The 21,990-nt window shown below is 35.4% G+C and overlaps 1 protein-coding gene across 3 annotated transcripts in view; it reads left to right on the forward strand.

The window, feature by feature from the left end:
• The window catches only part of G2E3 (G2/M-phase specific E3 ubiquitin protein ligase), a 74,053-nt gene that overhangs the window by 30,194 nt on the left and 21,869 nt on the right, over nt 1–21,990 (forward strand). The window contains exons 2-9 of one of the 3 annotated variants that reach the window (XM_005695202.3): nt 990–1,030; nt 5,606–5,703; nt 8,498–8,599; nt 11,338–11,462; nt 12,391–12,556; nt 17,092–17,198; nt 17,878–17,994; nt 21,593–21,717. In XM_005695202.3, the coding sequence (XP_005695259.2) occupies nt 990–1,030; nt 5,606–5,703; nt 8,498–8,599; nt 11,338–11,462; nt 12,391–12,556; nt 17,092–17,198; nt 17,878–17,994; nt 21,593–21,717 (881 nt within the window). The remainder of the gene's footprint in view (nt 1–989; nt 1,031–5,605; nt 5,704–8,497; nt 8,600–11,337; nt 11,463–12,390; nt 12,557–17,091; nt 17,199–17,877; nt 17,995–21,592; nt 21,718–21,990) is intronic. The other 2 variants (XM_013973118.2, XM_013973120.2) reach the window with 2 other exon arrangements.

Genomic DNA, 21,990 nt, shown 5'->3' on the forward strand with positions numbered 1-21,990 from the left:
AACCTTTCTTGTTCATGTTTTGATAGCACTGGAGATCTTTCTTATGATCATCATCTTGCTGCCAGTGATATTTGGAGGCTTTTCAGCATGAAGCACTATATATTCCTATATTACTTTTTTTTTTTTTTGGTGATATGTGAGATTGATACTCACTTTTATTCTTTTATATTTGTAAAGATGGAAAAACACTTGTTTAGGTCAGAGTTCTGAGGCTAGTGATTAAGAAACTTTAGGTACCTTTTTTTAAGTCTTATAGTTGTCTGAACATATATTATAAAAATCTAGACAGAATTTCATTGCAGTGTTGAACCAAGAGAGATGCCCAGGTCCTTATAGTTTGAAGGGAAAGAGGAGGACAAGACATAGCCACATAGAAATTGTGATTTCTTATAAAGAAACATTAGTTTATAATCTTGCACGTTAACCTGTGTTGTGGACCTCAGTCGTTCTGAATCATCAATCCAATCGACTTAAGTAAGCAGTAGTTGCAATTCATCTGCAGAGGGGAAGGGTAAGAAATTAGAAGCTGGAGAAATTGAATCTCAACTATAAATCTGTTGTTGGGATACTGACTAAATATTGTTTATAAGTTAGAATTTTTATGTTTATTTTAGGTGAGGTGCTGTAATGATGTGTTTATGGAATTTTCCACAGTAGATTTGTGAAACTGCTAGAAAGTTGAAAGTCTTAAGTCTGTTTGTTCCTTGTATGTCCTGAGTTGGGTCTCCTTTTCAGTAAATACCAGTTGTCATCTTAATCTTCTTGATAACTAAAAAACGTTCCTTCCAATTTCAATACTGTCCCCAGAATTTACCACCTTTGTTGAAAATTACTGGTCTTAGATGTGGAAAGGTGAAGAAATAAAGTATTGGGGTAAGAAATGATCATGCAGCTTGTTCGTTATCATACACTGACTAAATCTAAATAAAATGGGTAATTTGAGAATTTTGAAATTAAGATGTCTAATTGTATATTCTTATTTTTCCTAGTAAAATGAATGAAAATAAACCTGGAGGCTCACCGAATTCTAGTAAGTAATCATATTTAAAATATTTTCAAGTTTAACTTAAAATATTATGATACATCATTCTTGCTTTTTTTAAAATTACAGTTAATCTTTTAGACTGCTACTCAAACACTAGGAATGAATTTCCTGATCCATGCTTAGATCGTGTTTCTATATACTGAAGTATAATGTTTTATGTATTAATTTCAACAAAAATCTGCTAGAAAAGGATAATTTGCCAAATTTTATTTGTATATTCTGTATTTATCAAATGTGGTTTGTATTTGAACAAAACAGTTATTATTTCTTTAATAAATATGATTTTTTTTACCTTTTTGTGTGATTTTTCTTCTTACAAAAGATAAAATAAATGAGAACAGTGAATGTATAAAAGTTTAACGTGAAAAGGAAAACTTGCCTGTTAGTGCTCACAACCATCTCAAACAGATGTAGACTTTACTTTTAGTTGTTTTCTTCATTTATTAGTTATAAATAGTATGTGTCGATTTGCTACTATGGAAGATGAAAATTTTAAATTGTTACTTTATACTCAGTTGCCACTACTTCTCCTGATCTACCCTTTTTAAAATTTATTGTTTGATTGCCTCTAAAAGTGTTACACTTGAAACTGAATCTTTACTCTCACTTATAGAGTATCTGTTAACTACCTATCATGTTGGATAAGGAAATTTATGCCCTTACACCTCCCTTGACTTTGCTTTCCTGCTTTTACCTATAGACTTCTATCAGTTATGCTACTAGTTCTGAAACTTAGTAGTTCATGGGCTATCTTCTTATATTTATCAAATGTGAATATCACCTATTACTGTTATCTCGTTAGTATTTTTCTTAAGTTTGTCTCAGCTTTTTACTTGAATGAATGTGTGTGTTTTATTACTGTAACATAACCAGTATCATTTGCTAAAGGGTTATGTAGAAGGTGTGGAATCGTAAAGTTGGAACAATTTTACAGAATTTTAAATGTTAAAATTAATATGCAAAGTACAAATAAAAACAATAGTAACCTACTTAGAAAAATGCATGCCTGAAACCTGGTCTGTTCTGTGTCCAGGGCCTTGGTACCAGGCAAGGGAGGAGGGGAACAGATGGAAAGCACAAGTCCATAGCTTATAGCGATGCAGCTCCATCCAGCATTCACTTTGAGGACTCTTCCGCAGTCTCGGCTAATTCCTTGTATTCCTCTTGAGGCTAATTCCTTGTATTCCTCTTCCTCTTGATAGCTGCATACATACTTGTAGTTGAAAGTATAGGCGCTGGGGATGAAGAAGTTAAGGTGGGAGTTGCTGGTGTAAGATTTGCAATAATCAAATGACAATTTGCTGGAATTATTGTGGTCAGTTACTCTGTGTTGGGGAGGAAGAGGTGCTGAAATTTTGAGGGAAGGGGCTTCCAGTTACTGCTTGGTGAGCTGTAGTGAGGGAGAGCAAATACAGGGTGGATGTTTCACAATATTAAGTATTGGTTTCTTTCCAGTCCTGGAATCTATTTTGTGAGTAACCTGTTGACAGATACAGTACATTTTCAACATACAACATCCATTCTTGATTACGTATTAAAAAAGGTAAATAAGATTAGTTGCTGTAATAGGTAAACCCTGAGGTTTTAATGGTTTAATGTAATAAACATTTATTACTTGGTCATGTTACACTGCAGTGTAGATTGGTTAGGGAAGATTGAACAGATAGGGGCTTTATGTTCCATACAGTGGTTTAGAGTTCACGTTCATTCCATCTTGTATTGATTAATTGCCGTGAGATACTCAATCTTTTCAACTGGTGATTTTTTTCCTTGTTTTGTTAGTATGGTATTAGAAATATGATGTACAAGTAAATATCATAAGATAGAAAGGATTGGTAATTATATTAATAACATTCAGTTCTACCTTTGTGCCATATTTTTTAAATTATATTGCTATATATTATCTCATTTAATGCTCAGTAAGTCATAGTTTGAGGTAAGTGCTATTGTTGTCCTTATTTTTATAAGATGAAGAACCAGAACCATAAAGTGTTCATGTGACCTGGTCAAGGTTACACAGCAAGAGTGTAGAACTAGGTCTTAACTCAGATCTCCCTGACTCTGCAGTTTGCCTTTAAAGTTTTATTATTATTGTGATAAAATACATAGAATGTAGAATTTATCATTTTAACTGTTTTGAAAGGTGGCACTTCATTCAGAGTTGTGTAGCTGTTACCACTGTCTAGATCCAAAGCATTATCAGTCCGGACGGAAACTATCCACTAGGTAGTTACTTCTCATTTCTCCTGTCCTCAGCTCGTGGAGACAACCAGCGTGCTTTTTGTCTGTCTCTGTGGATTTACCTGTTTTGGATAATGTAATCTATTATATAAATGGAATCATGTAATATGTAACCTTTTGTGCTTGGATTCTTTGACTTACCATAGTATTTCTAGACTCATCTGTGTTGTAGCATATATCAGTATTTCATTCCTTTTTATAGCTGAAAGATACTGTGTTATATGGTCACTGTATATTTTGTTAACCCATTCATCCATCTGTTTGATGGATGAATGGAAATTTGATTTGTTTTCCCTTTTTGGTTATTGTGAACAGTGCTGCTATGAAGATTAATGTACAAATATTTGTTTGAACATCTGTTTTTAATTCTTTGGTATTATATATAACCAATAGTGAAATTGTTATATAGTAACTGTTTAACTTTTTGAGGAACTGCTCACTATTTTCCAAAGTGATTGTTCTATTATTACATTTTACCTAGCAGTATATGAGGGTTCTGATTTCACTATCTCCTTGACAGCATTTGTTATTTGAGATATTTTGTTTGAGCCATATCTTTGGAGAAATGTTTATTCAGATGCTTTGTCCCATTTTAAGATTGCATTGTGTTTTTCTTGTTGGGTTGTAAAGCTTACACATTCTGAACACTAGACTATTAAAAGGTGTATGATTTCCAAATTTATTTAACCATTCTGTAGATTGACTTTTCACTTTGTTGATAGTTTTCTTTGATGCACAAAAGTTTTAAATTTTTAAGAAGTCCAGTTTATCTTTTTTTTCTTTCTTTTATTGCTTTTGTTTTTGGTGTCATGTGGTATCTGAAAAACTATTGCCAAACCAAGGTTTTGAAGATTTTTCCCCCATGTTTTCTTCTAAGTGGTTTATACTTTTGGCTCTTATGTTTAAGTCTTTGATCTATTTTGAGTTAATTTTTATATAGTTTATGGAGAAGGATTCAGTTTTACTATCTTGCATGTGACTTTCCAGTTGTCCCAGACCCTTTTGTTAAAGAGACTATTTTTCCCCATTGAATGATCTTGGAATCCTTGTTCAAAATTTAATTGACCATTGATACCTGAGTTTACTTCTGGACTCTTTTCCATTGATCTGTATGTCTGTCCTTATGTCAGTACCACACTCTTGATTTCTATAGTTATTATAAGTTTTGAGTCTTCTCTTTTTTTCTGGCTAAAGGTTTGCAGTTTTGTTGACCTTTTCAAAGAACCAGCTTTGTTTGCATTTATTCTCTCTATTCTATATGTCATTTATTTCTGTTCTTATCTCTATTATTGCCTTTCTTACGCTAGTTTTGGGTTTAATATGTTCTTTTTCTAGTTCTTTATTGTTAAAATAAAGTTATTGATTGGGATCATTCCTTTTTCATATAGGCTTACTCTATGAGTCTACAAGCCTAAAGATCAGCCAGAGGTGAATAGAGTTCTTAGGGTCATTTCTGAGCATGCATCCAGCCTTGGGCATGTGATGTCCTTCTAGATTCCCTCGTATATATGGGAGCTTTTCAGAGCCCTTATCTTCCCATGTAATCTTCCTTTACTAGTCTCTTCTTTCCTAGCCTTTTTGGTCTTTGCCTACTTGCTCTGTTATCCTTTGCTTTAAGCTGCTGCCTCTAGTATATTTGTCTTAAATGCTTTTGACAGTCAGACTCCAGCCCTGAGAAAGTTCTTACACAGATGAAAGAAGGGCAGGCATCTGAGCCCATCCCCTGGGGAGCCGCCATACATGTCAGAACACACACAATCACATTTCTCTAGCAAGGTCCATACTACCTCCTCTTAGACAGTCCACACCAAGAACATGGCCTAAGAAACAATGCACATTGATACTGGGCTTAAGGCCATTGGCCGATTGGAGAGTGAGGGATAGTAGGCAGGTAAGTTAAAATGCCACAGATCTGTCAGCAAATTTTGGCAGCTTGTCTCTTTATTAAGCATTTTTCTCATTATTTCAAGTTTTTAAATCAGATTTCAGAGTTTCTGAAAAGTTGATTCTGATGGGTTTGGCAGCATTATCATTGCTTTAGTGGAGAGGTGAAGTTTTAGAGTTTACTAATTGGTTGTTTTCAATGAGTTGCCAATTTAACAACACACTGGGATTGTTGTTAAAGATTAAAAATGTAAAGTCACATTGTTTTAGAAATAGGTATTGAAAGTCTTAATTTACTGAAAACAATATAATATAATTTGTTCTCTCAAAAAGAACTGAACACATCGTTGAGAGAAACACCAATTCCATAGGGTTTTTTTTTTTTTTTGGTTTTTGTTTAAATATTTTTATATCTATTACTTTTTTCACTGTTAGCTTGTGTTTTCTGTCGAAAAAATGATGACTGTCCTATTAAATATGGAGAAAAGAAAACTAATGAGAAATGGAATCTCACTGTACATTACTATTGTTTGGTGAGTATAATTTTTAATTAAATCCTAAAAATTTGGTATTCTTCTAAAGAGAATTTGATCCTGATGGCTTGTTTCTGAGAAATGGATAAGTCATTTAACTTTCCTAGATCTCTTTTGCAATGTAAAAATAAGAGTTTTCATTTATCAAATTCTAAGATTCTGAAATGACTTGATACATAGAAATACTTGTCATCATTACCTGCTTATTTTTGTCTAACCCTTTGGGGCCTCAGTGGAAAAAGAAAATGGTTAGGTCTGTAAGGGAGTTGTTCATTTTGCAACTTTGTTGTTTACATGGTTGCTAGTGATAATTCTCAGAAAGTACCTGTTTGAAGGCTCAGGAAGTAAAATAAAAGTATTTTCTTTCCCAGAGAACCTGAAAAGAGAAATTTTGACTATAGGTAATATTTGTGGAAAAGGAAATAGGTTAATTTATGGATCACTCAGTTGCAAGAAAAAATGATGATATATTGAGAATTATCTCTCATTTGTTCCCCATTCCCTCTACCAACTTCTCATCTCATTGAATCTGCTTTAAGATATTAGTGGTACCTTCACTGCCTTAGCATGCCAAGGTTACAGGAGTATATACAGTATTCCTTGGCACTTGCAATAGATATATATTGCTGCTTAACTAATTATCCAGCTTATAAGTGACATTTAGCAGCTTATAAGTGAATCAATTAAATAAATATATATATATATGTATATACACATATATCCACTCTTTTTTAGATTCTTTTCCCATATAGGGTACAGAATATTGAGTAGAGTTCCCTGTGCTTATTAGTTATCTATTTTTAATATAATAGTGTTTATATGTCAATCTCAGTCTTCCAGTTTATCCTTCTCCCCACCCCCTCACCATTCCCCTTTGGTACCCGTAAGTTTCTGTTTCTGTTCTTCAGTGGTTTATGGGGCACAGAAATGTGGTACTGGCTGAGATGGGTGGTTCTGGCTTAGGGCCTCTTCTGCCTGAGGCTGCAGTTGACATGTCAGCATGGTTTGGTCATCTGAAAGCTTGATAGGCTGGAGTATCCACCTCCAGTGGCTCACTTATGTGGCTTTTGGCCTCAGTTCCTCTTGCCTTTTGGCAGGAAGCCTCAGTTCCTTACTTCCTGGGCATCTCTGTAGGGCTGCCCACAGCATGACATCTGGCTTCTCCCAGAGCAAGTAACAAAAGAAAGGGATAGATATACACCAAGATGGAACTATATGACCTAGTTTTTATAGTGGTGTACCACTGTTACTTTTCCTTTATTCTGTTAGAGGTGAATCATAATTCTAGCTCACACTTAAGGGGAAGGAAATTAGTTCCCACCACTTTTAAGGGAGGAGTATCAACAAATTTAGGGGTGTATTTTTATTCTTACAACAGCATCCATGTTAAAACTTAGATGCTTCCTTGAGTAATAATCTAACATAAATTCTTGGTGTTTCTCTAAGGTTTGTAAACTGGTCTAGGAACCTAATTACTTTGTACCAAGACTTAGGGGAACATGAAGTTGACATTCCAGATTATTTGTCTTAGAGTCATATAGGGCTTAGAGTCTTACGGGGCTTCCCAAGTGGCTCACTGGTAAAGAATCTGCCTGCCAATGCAGGAGATGTGGATTCAGTCCCTGGGTCAGGAAGATCCCCTGGAGAGGGAAATGGCAACCCACTCCAGTACTCTTGCTTGGGAAATCCCGTGGACAAAGGAGCCTGGTAGGCTACAGCCCATGGTGTCACAAAAGAGTCAGACAGGACTTAGTGAATAAACAACAACAACACAGAGTCTCATAGTTTGTATCACAAAAGAAAACCTTTTTATATTTCTAAAGAGTTCATTTTACTTTTTATGTAATAGAATTAGGAGAGCTATTTTATTATTAGTCAGTGGATTGGGTGGTGGTTTTTTTTTTTTTTTTTTCGTAATTTTTAAGATACACCGATTAAAATCTCTAATCACAAGTCTGAAGTGTTATTGAGTTATTTAATATATTTAACTTGGTCATATCAAAATTTCCCTTATGTTCTTTCCTGTTTTATTAATGAGTGTAGTAATCCCAAAACATGCTGATCCTAGCTCAACACTTACAAGACTGATGTTTTATTGTGAATGGAAAGGTATAGTAATATTATAAATGGTAACGGAATATTAAGCTGAGAGACTTGGAAACAACCTAGTCTGTTGTTTTTATTTTCGTGTTTAATATTAGAAACACTGAATTACTTGCCTAGGGCTCTGGAAAGTTGGGCACAGATCCTGATTTGCAAGCCAGTACTTATTCACAGCTTCATGCTTTTTTTTCCTTGATTCATGTTCCCTTAATATATTTAAACTGAAGTTAAAACCTATTTTTAAAAATTTATTTTCATTAAATAGATTCTCTGTAATTACGTCTTTTATGATTCAGAATCCAGCTAGATTTATAGAGTTAACCTGAAATATCACTGATAATTATCTCCATAGTATTTATTACTGTTACGTATACATCTTTTAGTATTTGCCACTTTTTCCCACCTAAAACTTGATCATAAGTGTTTATTGTTTGTCTTCCTTCCCTTTCCCTGTTATTTTCTGTGATACTTTTTGGAAACCAGTTTATTTATATAACCTGTTAATATATAGTGTCTTTGAATCAAAGAATATGAGTAGCCTCTTTGACTGTGAAAAATAACTACTATAGGTAAGAGATACTTGAAATTTGAGTTGTTTTATATCCATTTTTATTGGAATATTATAGATATATATTTTTTATTCCAAACAAGTTTCTTAGAGTTTATTTTCTAATTGAGAATATATTCATAGTTGATGTCAAGTGGAATTTGGCAGAGGGGTAAAGAAGAAGAAGGAGTTTATGGTTTTCTAATAGAAGATATCAGGAAAGAAGTGACTAGGGCTTCTAAACTGGTAAGTAAATTACTTTACTCATTGCACCATAAATATTGTCAGTATCAAGGAAGTCTTTTCCATCACATTCTCTACTAGAAATTGATAAGACATTGATTTTATGTTCTTATTTTTGTCAAACACAGTAACTTTTAGAAAATTTTGTATTTTTGCAAATGAAAGAGCTAAACCAACCTTGGATAACATGTGTGGCAATACTGATTTCACTGCTTGTCTTCTTCTAACCTACCCATCGTTTCATCCACTCTTACTCATCAGAGTTATGATCCTACTTCCATTAAACTGTTCTTCAGACCTTCTATCCTGAGGCAATCCAGTTGTTTACTTTTCATTCTTATGCCTCAGTTGCTGGGTTGGATTGAGATGGAAACTACACAGCTCTACAGACCAATCATTTATGGTCTCCTTCTGTCTTGTGGCTCTTCTGTGATATGGTTTGCTTATGTTCAGTGCCTTCCCCTGCTCTCCGAGATAAGTATTCTGAACTTTTTAACTCCTTGTTCATTCAGTTACAGTCTGTGAATCTTCTGTGTGATGGCTGTTCTTACGTGAGGGAATAGACTGTAGGTCTCCATGTGTTCTGAGTAGAAACCATGAGAGTTACAGAACGAGAAGATTGGAAGTACAGGGGCTTCTGTTCAGAGAATGGGGTACTGGAATTGATGACTTCTATGGTAGAGCATGGAAGGACTCTTCATTACACTGAAGTGGAGATGAAGTGCATTGACACATTTTAATTGAGGAACTAAAAGAAAAAGATTGTCCTATCAGTGCAGAAGTCATTTAGAATGATAGCAAGAATTAAAATACGGAGGAGGGTGCCAAAGTCTGGAGGAAGTTAGTTAGGTGACATTAGGTTCAAGGACCAGATCTTTTTAAGTCTGAAGGTTAGAGTAATGGCCTACAGTCTGCAGCACAGAACTTAAAACAATGTTCTGTTTGTCCTTCTCCCTACCTCTATCTATATTTCATGTCCATTCCTTGCCAAGTCTGGAAATTAAGGAGGATGGAAAAATAAGCAGCTTCATATAAGAAGTTCTATAAGGGAAGCATCCAGAGAATTTTATTTTGGTTGAGACAAAGACATGAAAGTGGTTATTTTTAAGGATATTCAAGATTCAGGGGTGTGTGTGTTAGTTGCTCACTCATGTCCAACTCTTGGCGATCCCATGGACTGTAGCCCACCAGGCTCCTCTGTCCATGGAATTCACCAGGCAAGAATACTGAAGTGGGTTGCCATTTCCTTCTCCAGGGGATCTTCCTGACCCAGGGATTGAACCCAGGTCTCCTGTATTGCAGGCAGATGCTTTACCATCTGACCTACTATGGAAGCCCAAGATACAGAGGAGGTAATGATAAAGTAGAAGTTCTAAGGCACAAGGGAAAACCTTGGAGAAAAGGTTAACAGTGGCATTTACCTATGGGCCTTGTTGAGAGTATTAGTATCAAAATATCTCAATCTTGCTGGTGATAGTGAACTTGTCGTGAAAGATGGCCTCTACAGGTACTGTTTGGAAATCCTTTCTTAAGACATCATATCCTCTCTGAGTATATTGTGAACCTGTAAGAATTTCTTGATCCTGAAGAGGTGTCTTGATTTACGACCTTAAAATAGAATTCCATGTGTCAGTTTACAGGGAGAGAGTTAGGTTAGCAAGGTATCCTTCTACAACCTGGCAGTGCTTGACAGGTGGACAGTATAATCCCTTCATCAGTGGCCAATATGATGGTCATCCCAAAGGTTCCAAGATATATGAAGTACTCTTCTGTATTGTAGTAATGATTGATTTATCTAATTATTTTTCTGTTTATATACTATACTGATATTTAAGTTAGAGGCAGTGGTATTCGTGTCCTAGGGCTGCTGTAATAGATTACCCCAAACTGGGTCGCTTAAAACAGAAATGTATTCTCTCAGAATTCTGGAGACCGGAAGTTCCAAATCAAGCTGTCAGAGGGATTGACTTCTGGAAGCTCTGAGGGAGAATCTGCTCATACTTCTTTTCTGATGGCCTTTAGCATTCCTTGCTTTGTGGCAGCGTACCTCAATCTCTGCCTCCATCTTTTTGTGGCCTTCCGCTGTGTGTCTTAAATCTCTCTCTCTTTTTACTTATAAGGACTTACAGGGACCACCTTAAATCTAGGATTAACTCATCTTGAGATCTTTAACATATCTACAAAGACATGTTTCCAAGTAAGGTCACATTCAAAGGTACCAGAAATTAGGCCTTGAATGTAACTTTTGGGGAACCACTACTTAACCTACTTATTATAGGTTTCTTAACACTTTTTCATTTGCTTAAGATTGAGTGATCCTCGCCAGTTTTTTACAAATTGTTTTTTAGAATTGTTTGCTGTTGTCCTATATATAATAAATATTTCCTAACTGTGTTTTCTGTTGAAATTTGAATGAGACTTTCATGTATAATCTTTATGTATACAAACCCTTCAGTTTAAAATATTTTAGCAGGTAGGAAGGAAAAGAAGCTTTGCTGTCTCACCCACATTAGATTAAAGATGTTTCCTTTATCAGAAATTGTTATATGAGTGACTCTTTAGATTGTTTCTGAGTAAAACAATTTTTTTCAGCAAATGTCTTTAATATACTATAACCACAGCTGTCGTATGGTGAAAGTAATTGTCAGACTCTCCACAAAGAATATTCATTTATACCTTGGTCTTACCTATAGTACTCAAATTTTCTGTGTTATAATCCCTACTTTTATATTTTCTTCTAGAAATGTTCTGTTTGCAAGAAAACGGGTGCTTCAATTGGGTGTGTCGCACCCCGATGTAAACGAAGTTATCATTTCCCATGTGGACTTCAGAGAGAATGTATTTTCCAGTTCACTGGCAATTTTGCGTGAGTTAATTAACTGTCAAATATGAAAGCAGATGTAAAGGAAAAGTGGAAAATGGATATGGATCTCCCTAATTATATAATTCCTTTGTAAAATTTATTTTCAAAGTTGCACTGAGGTTATATGGGTACTTTAGAGAATTGCAATATCTGTAATGGCCTTAATGATTAATAGTCACCTCTAGCTTTCAGCCCTGGAATATAATATGGAAGTGTTAATTTATTCACATTCAATAGAAATTTCCATCTTATATAATTCTAGATTTTATGTTACTTTTTAGATTTAATACTTTTCTTTCACAGGGCTATCTGTTTTCTTATTGAGTAAATTGAAGACATGTAAATTTGATGCAGTCAAAAAAATAACTACCCTGGGATGCCCCTAAAAATATTTGTTCTTGAGTTCAGCTCTAAATATCAAGATTTTATGAATTTTGGTGTTTGTTATCATGAGTGATTTATTTCTTTTAGTCTTTGTGCTCTTGACCTGTTTAATGGATTGTTATGTATGAAAACTGCACTGTAGAAAATGCAAATGGAAATAAATTTATTGGGTTAAGAATAATTATTGTTTGTACTTTAGTTATTAAAATAACATTTTAAGTATGAGTTCCTTCCTTTGATTTTTGTGCAGGTTTGAGTACAAATGTTGTGTATACTGTTACTAACAATATTTCATAATTCTCAACATAGTATCAGTTATTGAAATTCTGTGAGGTGAATCTCACCACCAAAAGGTTCACATTTGGAAAATCTAGCTCTCCTTGGTTATAGATGATGAGACTGATTTACAGTGGCTTTTCCCCAGCCTGTTTTAAGTTAATTGTGAGAGAGACAAATGAATTTTCTCTAATAGATATGAATTGTAATGCTAACTTAGTTGTGCTCTATAATTTATTAGATGTTGTCTTTAATTAATCTACATTTTTAGGTCATTTTGTTGGAAACATCGACCTGTTCAAATAATTACACCTAATAATTGTAGAGACTCCTTACTGTGCACCATTTGCTTGGAATTTATAGAGCCTATTCCAACTTACAACGTGTTACGAAGTCCTTGTTGTAAGAATGCTTGGTTTCATAGAGACTGTTTGCAGGTAAGATAGTTTGTAAACATTTTCTGATATAAAGTATGTTGCTTATTGATTTGAATTAGAATAGACATGTGTTTTAGCTCTTACTACTTGTAACTTTTAAAAATAGCTTTATTGAATAAAATTTTACATGTAAAATTACTCTGTTGAAGTGTACAAGTAATGTTTTGGTAAATACTTTAGATACTACCTTTTAATGTATTTTTAAATTTAGAAAATACTGTTTTTACCCAAGGAATTTGTTTGTATATCACAAAGAATAATACAGTCTTTAATTCCCAAGTTTATTTATATGCTTAAAGTTAGAAAAACCAAGATATGTGAAATAATAAATTGTAAGCTAGGATAATTTAATGTTAAGAGGTCTATTTTTTTTAGTTTAGTAAACATTTTGTCATGTGCTTCTGAGGTGGCACAGTGGTAAAGAATCTGCCTGCCAGCACAGGAGACGCAAGAGAGGCAAGTTCGATCCCTGGTTTGGGAAGATTCCCTGGAGAAAGAAATGGCAGTCTGCTCCAGTATTCTTCCCTGGAAAATTCCGTGTAGAGAGGTATCTGGCAGGCTACAGTCCATGGTGTTGCAGAGTCAGATACGACTGAGCACACACACACATACACACATAGAAACACTTTATTATAACATTTGAAATTAAACTGATTACTGTCTAATGAATTGAAATACATTATAGTTCTTTGAGAGCCACCTTGTATGTCAAACCTGATGATGAATTTTCAGGTAAATTGAATATCATAAAATAATATTAAATAATCTACAGTTTCTTCAATTCAGAAGGTAGTTTAAAATTTTAAAAAGATCCCACTTATTAATAACATCAAATATGTAATATACATGTGTGAAAGTGTCAATTGATAGGCATTGTTGTTGATAATGCCAGTTATCAAATGAATCAGTTAAATTTATACTATTTATAAAGCTTGGCTTTTATTATTTAGTAAAATGAAATGTTAGTATTGATTAATTACAAATTATCTACAAAAGTTTTTTTTTTTAAGTTAGAAGATATTGTATATCCTCTTATATTTCAACAAAATCTTAATAGTACTAACAGTAGTCCAAGTAGTAAAGCTTGATTACTTTGTTTTTGCTTTTTTTTTTTGTATGAGCCTTCAACTCTTCTTTTTAGTATTATTCAGTTAAAAGTGGCAGGATGCAGCCTGTTTTGTTGGGTAAATAGTAAAGTCTATTAATTCTCATAAAATAGTGTTTGTAAAAGGATCCAGAGAGTGCAGTTCTAAACATAATGAAGTACTATCTTTATCTATTGAAGAAGAAGTTCACATTATGTGAGAATCTATAAAAAGTTATTATCTTAATTAAGGGGTTATATTTGAATGACTTGAACGTAATTGCTGTCAAATGTATCATCTTGTTAACTTTGTATAGTAGTGTGTTATTTTTCAGGACAAACAAGATTTGCCTCATTTTGTGTTAATAATGAAACAGAGGTTTTCCAATTTGACCTAGTATTCATAGACATTTTGTGAACTCTGAAAGTACTAAGTTTCTAATTCTGTCATTAAAAACTAGAAATAGTACTACTAACAAAAATGTAGATGTACTTTATGCAGGTGTAATATAATATCATGGCCATGTGGACACCTGTCTGTGATGTAAATATTAACAATCATTTATTACATGGTTAGAGCATACAAGGACAGAACTTGTTCTTGAGTCATGTTTCTTGAAGGAGCTTCAGTGGCTTTTCCACTCTGGTACAAGTCCTAACTGAAATAGTAAATGGAGTTTACCCAGTTTAGGTAGCTATAATCATACCTAAAGAAAAAGTTTTTTTAATCTCTGAACTCCATTAATAGAAAGAGTTGAAGGAGGAACAAACCTGTGCAGTAGGATGAGAATTATATGTGGTTCTCTGGTGGCTCAGACGGTAAAGCGTCTGTCTACAATGCAGGAGACCCAGGTTCAATCCCTGGGTTGGGAAGATCCCCTGGAGAAGGAGATGGCAATCCACTCCAGTACTATTGCCTGGAAAATTCCATGGACAGAGGAGCCTGGTAGGCTACAGTCCATGGGGTTGCAAAGAGTCTGAACACGAACTACTTTACTTTCACTTTCAAGCAAATTTTAAGCAAATATCAGACACTTTACCTGCCTCCTGCAAAACCTGTATGCAGGTCAAGAAGCAACAGTTAAAACTGGACTGGTTCAAAATTGGCAGAGGAGTACATGAAGGCTGTATGTTGTCACCCTGCTTCTTTAATATATATGCAAAATATATCATCCAAAATGCTGGGCTGGATGAAGCACAACCTGGAATCAAGATTGCTGGGAGAAACAACTTCAGATATGCAGATGATACCACCCTTAGGGTAGAAAGCAAAGAGGAACTAAAAAGCCTCTTGATAAAAGTGAAAGAGGAGAGTGAAAAGGCTGGCTTAAAACTTGTCATTCCAAAAACTAAGATCATGGATCCAGTCAAGTCACTTCATGGCAAATAGATGGGGAAACAATGGAAAGAGAGATAGATTTTATTTTCTTGAGCTCCAGAATCACTGCAGATGGTGACTACAGCCATGAAATTAGAAGATACTTGCTCCTTGGATGAAAAACTATGACAAACCTAGACAACATATTAAAAAGCAGACATTACTTTGCCTACAAAGGTCCATATTGTCAAAGCTATGGTTTTTCCAGTAGTCATGTACGGATGTGAGAGCTGGACAATAAAAAAGGCTGAGCGCCAAACTGTGGTGCTGGAGAAGATTCGAGAGTGCCTTGTACTGCCAGGACATTAAACCAGTCAATCCTAAAGGAAATCAACCCTGAATATTCATTGGAAGGACTGATGCTGAAGCTGAAGCTCCAAATACTTTGGCCACCTGGTGCAAAGAGCAATCTTATTGGGAAAGACCTTGATGCTGGGAAAAACTGAAGGCAGGAGGAGAAGGGGACAACAGAGGATGAGATGGTTGGGTGGCATCACTGACTCAATGGACATGAGTTAGAGCAAACTCCAAGAGATGGTAAAGGACAGGAAAGCCTGGTGTGCTGCAGTCCATGGGGTTGCAAAGAGTCAGAGATGACTGAGTGAACAACAAAAGCAAATTTTATTTGTGACTTCTTCAAATATTGTATATATTAGGATTTTGTAAGGAGAGACTATAGATAAGTATCAAAGAAATTGATAAAGATTTTCCATTCTATATACGGAAGGAATTGTCACTATTCTTGTTCATGTTGGATTTCTCCATCATTGCTGTGGTCTTGGTATCCTTCATGTCTGCTATTTTTCTTTCCATTTCTACTGCTCAAAGATCCTTTAGGTTCAGCAGAGGTTTCATTAATAACTTGTTATTTTCCTCTCACATGTTGTGTGTGTGCTACACCTGGATTCTTTGTTCACTTCTTTCTTCACCATCCACAAATCATTGCCCAAGCCTTTCAGGTCTGCTTAATATTTTTTGTGTATCCTTTTTTGCCACCTTGTATCTTAAGCCCTTGGTGATTTCACTTCAGACAGCAGACAGTTTTTCTTTTTTTATTAACTAGGCCTTTGCTGGAGCCTGTTGGCTCCTGCATGCCTTATTCCCTGTCAATTCTTCACGCTACTGACTTTGACTTATCTTTGTGTTTTTATTACTTAGTTCAGTATGGTCAGCATGTAATCTTTAAGGATATTGAGGTTAAGGTCCCCAATCACATGTACTCCTTTTGCCCCTGAGAGTTAATAAGTGCTATTCCCTTTCCTTGTGTTATCTTTTATCCTATTTTCATGGCAGATCCCTATTTTTTCAAACGTAGCTTTGACCTTACCATTGCTGTGACATTTTTGCCAGGCTCTTAAATAAACTTCAGTACTTCTTCCTTTCTCTTGCTGTATGTACTTTCCTAAAAGTACTTTTATACTGTATGCCTACTCACAAGAATTCCTTGAAACAGAATCTAAGTCATTTTATATTTGTTTTTGGTACTGGCATAGTGTTTGGTACCTATATAGTGGGGATTAAATATTTATTTAATAAATGTATGCTTCTAGTTTTTAAAATTGAGAATTGGCTACTCTTTTGAATATCTTCTGCCTGCTGCTTCTGTATTTGTATTTGTTGAGGCAGTGAGAATGGGTTTTATGTTCTTCCCCCTTGGAAAGGAAACTAACAGAGATTGAGTTAAAAACAGAACCAAGGATGCTTTATATGTATCATTTATTTAAACATCCTTCCTAGATTAAGTAACCAAAGCTTTTACTGTTTTATTCACAGAGAGTGATGGACAACACAATTTTGGGGAACAGAAATGACATTAGATACAAAAGGTTGAGAAACACATGGGTGAGAGATGTAAAGAACAGTCAATTCATTGGCTTAATATTTTTTTCCCACTGGGAGAAATATCTCCAAATTTTAGCAGTGCGATAACTTAGTTTAACAAAGTTTATGAACCACTAACATAAATAAAATTTCATAATATGTTAAAAGTAGCACATGTTCTGTTAGCTATATAATTCATAACCTGATAATCTGTTAAATTATTAACCGTGTATTTTCTGTTTTCCACTATAGGTGCAAGCAGTAAATGCAGGAGTGTTTTTCTTTAGGTGTACTATATGCAATAATAGTGATATATTTCAGAAAGAGATGTTGAGAATGGGAATTCATATTCCTGAAAAGTGAGTTACATTTAACCTTTTGATGAAAAGATGTTTTAAATGTAGAATTTAATAAAAATGGACATAGTCATTTATATTGATTAAAAGTACTCATAGATAAGCAGCCATTTCCAAAAGGGAAATCTAAAGCCTACTTCACTACCACTTCCTCCTCCTCCTCAGATTGCCAGTTCTTGGGACCAGGCACTGTGACTTAACTGTCTCATTAGTTGTTAATAGTCTCTTAATAATTGTATACCTCACTTGTATACTGTATTCATGGATTTATACAAAAGTATAATAGGCTTCAGAATGGTATGTATAAATTATATGAGAATCAAGATGTGGCTTAAATTTAAAGTGTATGAAAAGAATTTTGTTAATATTTAAAGGTGAGAAAATCCAGAAATAATGGTACTAAACTTGAAATTTTAAAAATTGGAAGTGAAATATTAAGAGAAATACAAGTTTCAGAAAATTTCTACTTAATTTTTCATTTAATATTTGAAATTCATTGAGACTAATGAACTATAGGATAAGATAACATTAATGGATTTATATTTTGAATTGAATGATTGATCCTAAAAAAAAAAAAATTTTATTCTTGTTCCTAAGTTTGTAATGAGTTTATTTTTAGATTGATATCCTTTTATGTAATATTTAAGGCCAAAGTCTATTTTATATATTGCTTCTTGTACAGAGATGCATCTTGGGAATTAGAGGAAAATGCTTATCAAGAGCTTCTGCAGCACTATGAGCATTGTGATGTTCGAAGATGTCGTTGCAAAGAAGGGCGAGACTATAATGTGCCTGATAGGTAAATGGGAAAGTTCACTTGTACTTAGTGTCCTTTTTAAAACCTTCAACTTTAGAAAGTAGGTTTCCTAGTTAGTGAAGTATTTTGCTCTTAGCGGGTTTGAAGTTTTAATCTGAGATGAGGTATGTTTATTAAATATTTATTTGCATATGTTTACAGAAAAATTATTGCAGCTGGCATAATTGTAACTTTTGTGGTGTATTTTCATGAAGCTCTGTTTTCTAGAGCTCTACTGTGGTAGCCACTAGCCACAGTTGACCAGTGAGCCCTTGAAATATGGCTGTTCCAAATTGAGAGGTGCTGCAAGTGTAAAATACACGCTGAACACTTAACATGCATCTTAGTTTGCTAGGACTGCCATAACAAATACCGCAAACTGGGTGACTTAAACAACAGAAATTTGTCTTCTCACAATCCTGGAGGCTCGAAGTCCAAGGTACAGGTATCGGCAGGTTTGATTTCTTTTGAAGCCTCTGTCCTTCGCTTGCACGTGGCTTCCTCCTAGTTGTATCCCCCTCTGTGTCTTAATCTTTTCTTATTAAGACACCAGTCATTGGATTCAAACCCCACCCATATGACTTCATTTTATCTCTTTTTTAAAAAAATATATATTTATTTTGGTTGTGCCAGGTCTTAGCTGTGTAATCTTCTGTATTTAGTTGTGGCATGCGAACTCTTAGCTGTAGCATGTGGTATTCAGTTCCCTGACCAGGGCCAACCAGGGCCCCATGAATTGGGAGCGCAGCAGAGTCTTAGCCACTGGAGCAGCAGGGAAGTCTCCATAATTTTCTATTTTAAGGTCCTATCTCCAAATATAGTCGCATTGTGAAGTACTGGGTGTTAGATCTTCAAATTATGAATTCTGGGAGTGATGCAATTCCGCTTTTTTAAGAAAGAAAAAAAAGACCTTAAAATATCTTGTCAATAATTTTTTAAATTGACTATATCAGACAAAATGATTATATTTCAGAAATATTCAAATCAATTCACTTGTTTCTTTTACCTTTTTAAATCTGATTACTGGGAAAGTTTACATTATATATATGATTTACATTATATTTCTGTTGTATGACACTGTTCTAGAAGTTAAGAAACTAGATTAATCTATCAGTATTTGTTTTAGATCACTGTAAAAAAAAAAGGCTTAGTATTTGAAATTTATTGATTATTCTTTTGTAGTATCAGTGGACATTGGCTGTAATCTTGACAATCATTTTGTGCCTTCCGTGTACATACTGTGTTGTTGTTGTTTAGTGGCTAAGTCATGTCCAACCTTTGTCACCCCATGGACTGTAGCTCACCAGGCTCCTCTGTCTGGGATTTCCCCGGTGAGAATATTGGAACGGGTTGCCATTTTCCTTCTCCAAGGGATCTTCTTGACCGAGGGATCAAACCCATGTCTCTTGCATTGGCAGGTGGATTCTTTACCTCTGAGCCACCAGGGAAACCCATATACTGTGTATAGAGTGCTAGAAATCAAGAGTATTTTTATTTTTATGAAAAAGTAACAAATTAATTTTGTTGACATTTATATAGGAAATTTGATACATTTTAACATGACAAACTGAAACTTAAGGTGCAAAGCAGAATATTAGGAGCCTTATTTCTTATGGAAAGTGATTTTGCTGGGTGAGTTATTACTTACTTTGCTGAAGTCTTAGCAGCTTTGGAAGGTTTCTCCTAAGAAGCTACTACTGATTCCCCATTCTGGGCTCAATTTTCCCTTCATTGTGCTTGTTACAATATAGTTGATGTTATTTAAATCTGTCTTTGCCACTAGACTAAAGATTCATTAAGGCTTGAGATCTCGTTGAAGATGTCGAGTAATGTGTATTGTCGTCTAAGTTACTTGATCTGGTGACCCTGATTATTCATTTGTAAGCACTAAAATACCCCGCTCAAGAGTTGTGCTGAGGCAGAGATAAGACTGTTTGTAAATGTGCTTTGTAGACAGTAACATGCTTTAGAGTTCTAAGAAGCAATATGTTCATTAATATTGACATTTTCTAAATCCCTTGTAGGTTATTTTGATTGTAATTTATTTATTTTTCTTGTATACCATTGGTCACCTTATCCTTTGCTACTCTTTCCGGCAGCTACTTTGCTTTTTCTTCTAGGACACAGATTCTTGCTGTCTGAATGCTTCCTTTACAATCTCACTCCCTCTCGTTCTAGAGATCAGAAGGTAATTTTGCTGAAAGTCAGCATGGTGTAGTGGTTAGGAGCATGGTCTGAAGCCAGGTAAACTGGATTGGAAGCCTCACTGTGAGACTAGCAGTGTCAGTTTGTTTGGGCATGTGATTTACACACCTCTGCTTTGGTTTCCTCTTCTTTAAAAGGTGGTAACTTTTTTCCAGCCTTCTAAAATTGTGAGGATTAAACTTTACATGTAAAGGGTGAGAACTGGGCCTGGTATATAAGCACTTATGTTAGCTGTCATCTTTCTCTTCATCCTCCGTTGGCAGGACTATCTGGGGAATAGGGGAGACAGAGATGACACAACCCTGTACAGCCATTTCCACAGGGATTTGCCCACACCTAGCAGAGGGAAAGTTCTGCACCTACCTCTCTGATCACCCACGTGTCCGCACATTCAGGGAGTACATCCATCCCCATATAGACAGATGTACTCATAACCAAACAGAGAGGAGTCTGCACAGCATAACCCACAGCCATACAGAAAACGTGGATACAGACTGGCACAGGTCACAAAGCAGTGGGGGAAACACTGGGAGTAGGGGCTGGCAGGGAGCAAATGAGAGAATATGAATGGAGGCCAGGTACTAAACCTGGATCCTAGTGAGCTCCAAAGTATCTGAGGTATCTGAGCAAGCTTATTATAGGAAATAATTCCTTACCTTGAATAGGAAAGATAGTATTTTAGGTAAGACAGTGTATTTACTGAATGCTTCTTCCTTATCAGACACATTGACATAGCAGTCTCCCTATGAGCATAATCATCTCCAAGTATAAAAGAAAATTTTTTTCCTTCTCAGTCATAGTCTTTCCAGTGTTTATATTCTTGGGTGTATGTGCACGTTCACATTGTTATTTAGATTCCCTATTTTTAGAAAGAGAATATTGGACTTCCTTGGTGGTCCAATAGTTCAGAATCCGCTTTGCGATGCAGGGGACACTGGTTCTGTCCCTGGTCCAGGAAGATCCCACATGCCGTAGGGACAGCTAAGCCTGTGTGCCACAACTACTAAGCTTATGTGTAACAACTACTGAAGCCCGTGAGCCCTAGAGCCCACGCTCTGCAACAAGAGAAGCCACCTCAGTGATTAGCCCACGCACCACAACTGAAGAGCAGCCCCCGCTCTCCACAACTAGAGAAAACCTGTGCACAGCAATGAAAACCCAATGCAGCCAATAATAAATAAATAAAAATAAATAGTTTTTAAAAGAGACTATTCAAAGAGGGAGATTACAAATGTAATAAATAGGGGAAAAAGCACTAGGAAAAAGTAATACAGTATCAAATCAGATAATTTTCCTTTCTTTGGTTGTGTGTGTGAGATGGGCAGTGAGGCATGTGGTGGTGCTGATGCTTAAGTTTATACTGAATGTAAATATCTGCTTCTCTTTATGTCCTCAGCAAATGGGAAATAAAGCGCTGTCAGTGTTGTGGTTCTAGCGGAACACATTTAGCCTGTTCCTCACTACAGTCATGGGAACAAAACTGGGAATGTTTGGAATGTAGAAGTATTCTCTACAGCGCAGGTAATATTCTGTAATTTTGAACGAAGATGTTTTCATTTAAATGAATATTAAAGAATTTCCACCGGTATTTCTGTTACACTGTGTGCATGTGTACTGTGTCGCTTCAGTTGCGTCCAACTCTGTGCAACCCTGTGAACTACAGGCTCCTGCCGGGCTCCTCTGTCCATGGGATTCTCCAGGCCAAGAATACTGGTTTGGGTTGCCATGCCTTCCTCCAGGGTCGAACCTGCGTCTCTTACGTCTGCCTGCACTGGCAGGTGTGTTCTTTACCAC

This window comes from Capra hircus, chromosome 21 (genome assembly GCF_001704415.2).
Source record: "Capra hircus breed San Clemente chromosome 21, ASM170441v1, whole genome shotgun sequence".
Classification (NCBI taxonomy): Eukaryota; Metazoa; Chordata; class Mammalia; order Artiodactyla; family Bovidae; genus Capra; species Capra hircus.